Below are 6850 nucleotides of genomic sequence, written 5' to 3'. Positions count from 1 at the left end.
TCTTCTGTCTTTTTTTTGTTACATTAAAATTCGATAAAATTAATATTAATAAAAAACATGTTGAACTATTAAGTTCAATTTGTAAATGTGTATCTAAATTAGTTTCAGTTATAAATTTTATATTAGAAGGTATATCACAGTTAAAGAATTTGATTTGAGAATAAAAAATACCGAGAATCTATTTAGTAGCACAAAGAAAGAAAAGACCAATCACGAAATTTGCATGTGGCTCATTCTACCTGCGTTTGGACAAGGTACTTTAAAAAAAATTAATAATTGAAAAATAAATACTTTGCATAAAAATTGTGTCCAAATACTTATTAAAATAAAATTATAAACATTTGATGACCAAAAATAAACTTTTGAAAATTTAAATCAATTAGTATTTCAACTTACTGTACAGGTGATTTTTATATTTTATCAATACTTTTAAAAACTAAAAAATCAAATATAGAAGACGGGTATTGTCTCCCCAACTCCGACTTCCCAACATGTTTTCATACTCGTATCCGATATTCGACGGGTTAAAATTTATTATCTCATCACGTACCCGTCGGGTATTGGGTATCGCTGATCCCGTCCCGTACCCGGTTCAAATTAGAAAAATAATTTTTTTTGTAAAAAAATATTAAAAATTTGATTTTAGAAAAAATAAATTGATTGTTAAACATTTATTTTTAACTAGTTATATATCAATAAATTTATTATAGTGCATGTGTCTCCAAAAATCGTTAAGAAAAGAATATTAAATTATGTAAAAATTTTAAAATAAAATTAACTAGTAATAAAAAATTTAGGCCTTTTGATTAAATTATGCAAAAATTCTAAAAAATTTAAGTGACGGGGTGGGTTCGGGGTCGGGATGAATGTAGTAATCTCATACCTGTACTCGTACCCAACTTTTGGTTACCAGAAAAACCCGAACTCATACCCAGTCAACTCGGATATTATCTGTCAAAGTTGGGACAAATTCGGTCGGGTACCCACAGATATAGGTTTTCTTGTCATGTCTAATTGTTGATGCAAAACATCTATAGGTTTTATTTATGACTACTAATATATGTCTAGAAACTTGGTTCACTCTCTTAAGTAGAGTCTTTATTTAAAATAAAATAAAAAATACATGTAAATTATTATTAATTCCAAGAACCAATTCACCCTCTCTTCGGTACTCTCACCATTTTGTCCTTCTAATAATTCTTCATTTGATTTTGTTTTTATGTACTTAAATTCTTCAAATTTCATTATTCAAACAATAATATTTCCTTGAATAAGAAATTTTGTATAGGCTAAACCTTTTTAGGATAGTAATGGAAAGTCAAAAATTAATCTATTGAGCTACGAATACCTATTCAAGAGGCTAAATGTTTCTTTTATACATATTGACTTAATAATAAAACTTATAATAATATGTTTAAGAGACATTATATCTATCAAATTTTCTCGTCATCGTTTCATTTATATTGATTATTGAATGAAAACACAATCATCTGTATAATCTTACAGACTCTTATATTTAGTAGGACTTGGGGAAAATCTTACATGTGTATTTATTTCCAAATCTGATCATTAATCATACACTGTATTTTGTTTACATTTTCTCAGCTTATGAAAAATATGAAATGAAGCAATCAATGAAGGTTGAAGAAAACATCCTCACCTCATCACACCAGTGCTCGTCTGGCTGATTTGCTATTAGCATATTACTAATCCCTTATGACTAAAGCCCCCACCTTAAAACTATATAGCTTTGTCCTCCATGCCTTTCGAATTCAAGATTCAGCTGTGGGAAGATAAGACATAGAATAGAGTCCACACGCTTCCAGTACCAATGCCTCCATTGCTTCCGAAACAGGAGGGGATGAATAATAAGTCCGAGGCCAAAAATAAAACCCAATTCAACACTTAAGAAATTCCAACCAATTGCATGTGGCCGTGTTTGTAGTGATCTTGACCGCCCATATGTTATTCCATCATCACCACAGCTCTTAATCAAAGGAACTCCACATAATTCTTCATTATCAGCATAGGAAGATGCATCAAATGATTGAAGCTGTGTACCTACAGGGATTTTTCCAACCAGACGATTATAGGAAAGGTTTAGGTATGAGAGGAAGTTTAAACTTGCAAGCTGCGAGGGAATTTCTCCATCAAAACGGTTGCTTGACAGGTCCAATGATTGAAGCTGTTTTAAATTTCCCATAGATGAAGGGATTTGGCCTGCTAAAGCATTATGTGACAAGTTGAGACAAAAAAGTCCTGTAAAATTCATTATCTCTTCTGGTATCGTTCCTTCAAAATTATTGGATGAGAAGTCAACAGATGTGAGGATACTTAGGATATTAACAAACTTCATTTGTAATCCTTTTCTCGTAAGTGTCACAGAATCCTGATAATATATACCACCAAACGTAAGGACTTGAGATCCAATGCGAATGAGCTTCGATCCATCATGATATTCGTCACGCATCATTGCCTTCCAAGTTTTGAAGCATTTTGCTGGAAGTAAACCACTGAAATTGTTGAAAGCCACATCAACAATTTGAAGCATATGCCAAGTACTATTAGTATGAGAGCATCCAATGTGCCCATGAAATTTGTTTCCCCTCAAAACCATGACTCGGAGTGTGGATATTGTTTTTAAGAAGCATGGGAATCCATCATCTACCTGATTGTTTCCAAGATCCAACACCTCTAATGATGTGCAATTTGCTAGAGATTTGGGAATTGGGCCCCTCAATAGATTACTATTGAGATCCAGAGTCTTTAAAGCACAAGATAGTGGAAATTTATCTGGAATGCTGCCATTGAACTGGTTATGTTGCAGATTTAATACCACAAGTGTGTCACTCTGTGCTAAGCACTCCGGAATTTTCCCATTGAACTGATTATAGGAAACGTCCAGAACTAGAAGATTTGAATTATTGCACAAGGAATGAGGAATACTCCCGGATAAACTGTTATTGGAAAGAGACAGGAAAATTATGGAAGACAGATAAGAGGTATTTGAAAATTCATCCAGCTGCCCCTGAAAATGGTTGTTGGAAAGTTGAATGGTTTTTACCAATGGGAGTGCAAAAAGTGAAGAAGGAATGCTTCCATTGAGTAAATTGTACTGTAAATCAATTTGGACCAGTTTTCTTAGGCCTTCAAAGTGAACAGAAGTGATTGCACCCGTTAAATCATTGTGTGAGAGGTCTAAATGCATGAGATTGTTGGACATATTCAAGGATGGAATTGGACCAGTGAAGTTGTTAAATGACAAATCCAGATAAGTGAGTTCCATCAGTCTTGACATTGAACTTGGTAGTGTTCCATTAAAAAGGCAAGTAGAAAGATTTAATATGGATAACTGCCTAAGATTATTTACAGAATCTGGTATTGCTCCTGAGAAACTTGTGTCCCTTACAACCAGTGTCCGAAGAGGACCGTTCAGCGGAAATTCAGGCAAAGATCCATAAAGATGATAATTGAATGATAAGTCTATATCAGACAATGTTGCTACCTGAAAGATCTTCTCTGGAAATACTCCAGTCAATCCACAAGAGCTAAGGTGAAGGATTGTTAAATTTGGAAACTCAGCAAAGGTTTCAGGCACTGAGGATGATAAATTGTTCTGATCAAGACGAATGACGGATAGATTCTCAAGTCTTGTCAGCGAAGGATCAAGGGGTCCAGAGAGATTGCAGTTTGACATGCCCAGCTCCTGCAGGTTATGTAGCTGCAACAAAGCATTGCACCATTCATTTCCCTGAGCTGATACACTTACACCATTCATATACAGTTGTCTAATCATGGTGAGGTTTTGGACAAGCATTTGTAGATCTATGTTTTCAAGTTTCAGTGGCTGCCCATATAAATAGGAAACAGAAGAGATATCAAGAGTTACCAACCATGTTAGGTAGGAAATCTCTATTGGAATCTGCCCCACAAAGCCCGCATGCGACAAATTCAGATATGTTAATCTCTTCAACTTGTTGAATCCGGATGGTATCTCAGAACCCAAGTTATTAGCAGCCAAATTCAATTGCTGGAGATTTTGCAGTTTGAAAAGAGTACTTGAATTGTCAAGTCCACCATTGATTGATTCTCCACTCAGGTCAAGGCCAATAACATGTCCCTCTTCATCACAGGTTACACCCCTCCACTCACAGCAATCTATGCTTTGATTCCAAGTCACAAGTTTGCGAGACTTTTCAGGGTTGAATTTGAGGCCATTCTTCAGTTTGAGTAATGATTGTTGTTGATCCTCAACAATTTGGCCAGACACTGCAGTGATGTCAAACATACGGTGTATCAAGAAGCAGTAGCAGAATATGAGGGAAAGCAATGAAAGATGGTGAATTCTCATTGTAGTCTACTGAGAGTCACACAATGAATCAAAACAAAGGCTGAATATAGGAACAGGTTAATGATGGCTTATAGATAGACCCTTTGTTTTCCAGTGTTTATGTTACAATGCAATTTGGCAAGGAATGAACGAAATGCCATCGAAAGTGATTCTACAATGCACTTTTTTAAGTTAGCTGCATCAAAACTCAAAAGTGTTTAATTATTCAGATTTGACGGCAAGGAAAAGTTAAGTGGGAGAGGAGACTTAGACTAAGTCAAAGTAAACCACGTCCTTGTCGTGTTCCCTTTGTAATTAATCATCCTTACCAAAATACAGAAAAACAAGGTTGCCATTATTGCATTCGTTTTCTAAGTCACTTCTAGTCTGATGACTTTTTTGGTAGCTTAGCTTGTAAATGGAGCTGGTAACATTACCAAACTTATATAGACGTAGCATGAAGTACTGAAATGGTTTTAGAATTACATGGTTAAAAAAAGTTATTTCTAGTTATAATAAAATTCTGTTATATTTATTGATAACTGCTGGATTCGATAAAATTAGAATTGTCACTTTTTTTATTCCAAAATCAATAAATATGTTGCTTTTATTATTCTCTAGGCCAAAGAAATTTACATTAAATACCTTTTCCGATTAAATCGTTTTAAAAAAATGTAACAAATAGAGTTCAGTTAACCTAGGTTTGATATAGGTTAAATCATTTTAATAATATTTTAACCTATTTCTCTTTCTTCTTATTCAAGGCTTCTTCGCAAGGGGAACCGTTTAATCCGTTAAAATTAGCATTTTAATAATATTTTATCAAATTTATTAATTGGCATAGGGGAGATTAGGAAGACTTGTGTGCTATTTAAGATAGAGAGTAAAGGAATGGAGATCAAAATGCTGAAGAAATATGTTTTGTAATCTTTGTAATTAATTATAGTTATTTTACTAGTGATGAGGATAGGGAGTCCGATGGCGCCATAGTCCTTGTTTTGTAGCTAATTATAAGGTTATCACTCGTATTGATTTATTGAATGTTATTTTTCTTGTCATTAATGATGAATATGAAAATGTTATTGATTACACAGTGAATTCCTTCTCTATTGTTGTTGTGTATCCATGTAACTCAATTGAAGGTATAGAACTGAATACCTTTTCCGCGGTGAAATTTGAACACAAATGTTGTTGCATTTTTATGAATTTCGTGAACACAATTTGGTCCCAAGCATCCTTCTCTACTGTTGTTGTCTGTGACAGCCTTCAGTGGTTCCAGTGCCAGAGCGTGACGGCAAATTTACGGCAGAGGGTCATATTTATAAAGTATTTACGGATTAGGGTCCCTTTTGAAAGAAATTGCAGGGGGCCGCCAGTTGCATCAGCGGTTCAGGTGGTGCCGCCACTAGCTGTGGCGAGAATGGGCTGACGTGGTTGGGTGTCGCCAACACCAATTGCGGTACAGCGTGTGCCGCCACTAGCACCAGCGAGACATTGGACAACCCGCCAATGCCAATGACGGGACATTTGCAACGCCATTGACAACTCAGACCTGCATAAAAAAAAAAAAAAAAAAATTCAATTAAGCTTACTCGTTGTTTTGAAATAACGTGATTTTAAATTGAAGATTGTTTACCTTGTCCACTGCTTATGAGGTCCTCGCATACATCATCTAAGCAATCTGAAGCCTCATATGTTGAAGAATTTAATGGATTAAATCTTGCATTGGCTTGTTCATAACATGACTTGCATTGAAAACATTGGGTCCATGTGAGATGACTGCCCGTATCAGATACATTGCAAAGTTTTTTCCGACGTCCCAAGACAATACATAATGTAATTCAAAGTCGAAAGTGGAGGACCTGGGTTAGTTGGTATGGTAGTAAATGAATCCAAATCATTGAACGGCAAATGTCCTGCCATTGGCATTGGCGGCTTGTCCAGTGTCTTGCTGGTGCTAGTGGCGGCACACGCTGTACCGTAGTTGGTGCTGGCGGCACCCAGCCACGTCAGCCCATTCTCACCACAGCTAGTGGCGGCACCACCTGAACCGCTGATGCAACTAGCGGCATCCAACACAGAACAGACCCTCCCTGCAATTTCTTTCAAAAGGGACCATAATCCATAAATACTTTATAAATATGACCCTCTGCGCCGAGCGCGTGACAATACTCCTGACTAAGTTGAAACTACGCATCTCTTTTCCATTGTTTTTAACTGTTGCTGCAATTTTAATATGTGTTTCATTTCCATTGAGTTTTATCTTTAGGAATTTTTATTATTAATTCGAAGAACCAATTCACCCTGTCTTCTTATTCTCTCACCATTCCTACCCCCCAAATTCTTGATATTTTCTTCTTTTTATGTGCTTAGGTGTTTTTCTTTTTAAATACTTAGAGATATCTTGTTACTTCAGATAATATTTCCTTGAATAAGAAAATTTGAATAGGCTAAATTTTCTTATCATCATTTCATTTCTATATTTTTTTTTTGAATGGGAAAGGAGATTTTATTAAGATC

At 35.4% G+C, this 6850-nt stretch overlaps 1 protein-coding gene across 1 annotated transcript; it reads right to left on the bottom strand.

Annotated features, from left to right (window-relative positions):
• Window positions 1-1526: 1526 nt before the first annotated feature.
• On the bottom strand, window positions 1527-4532 carry LOC100787289 (receptor-like protein 9DC3). Its single transcript, XM_003530248.4, has one exon. The coding sequence runs from the start codon at window positions 4349-4351 to the stop codon at window positions 1721-1723; it is 2631 nt and encodes an 876-aa protein (XP_003530296.1). The 5' UTR covers window positions 4352-4532; the 3' UTR covers window positions 1527-1720.
• Between the last annotated feature and the right edge of the window lie 2318 nt (window positions 4533-6850).

The sequence above is a fragment of the Glycine max genome, chromosome 7 (genome assembly GCF_000004515.6).
Source record: "Glycine max cultivar Williams 82 chromosome 7, Glycine_max_v4.0, whole genome shotgun sequence".
NCBI classification, from domain to species: Eukaryota; Viridiplantae; Streptophyta; class Magnoliopsida; order Fabales; family Fabaceae; genus Glycine; species Glycine max.
Note: the sequence above shows the minus strand (reverse complement) of the source record. Positions and strands in the feature narration are given on the sequence as shown.

Bases quoted from the DNA above. Each gene is read 5' to 3' on its own strand.
- LOC100787289 (XM_003530248.4), bottom strand. From the start codon at position 4,351: ATGAGAATTCACCATCTTTCATTGCTTTCCCTCATATTCTGCTACTGC.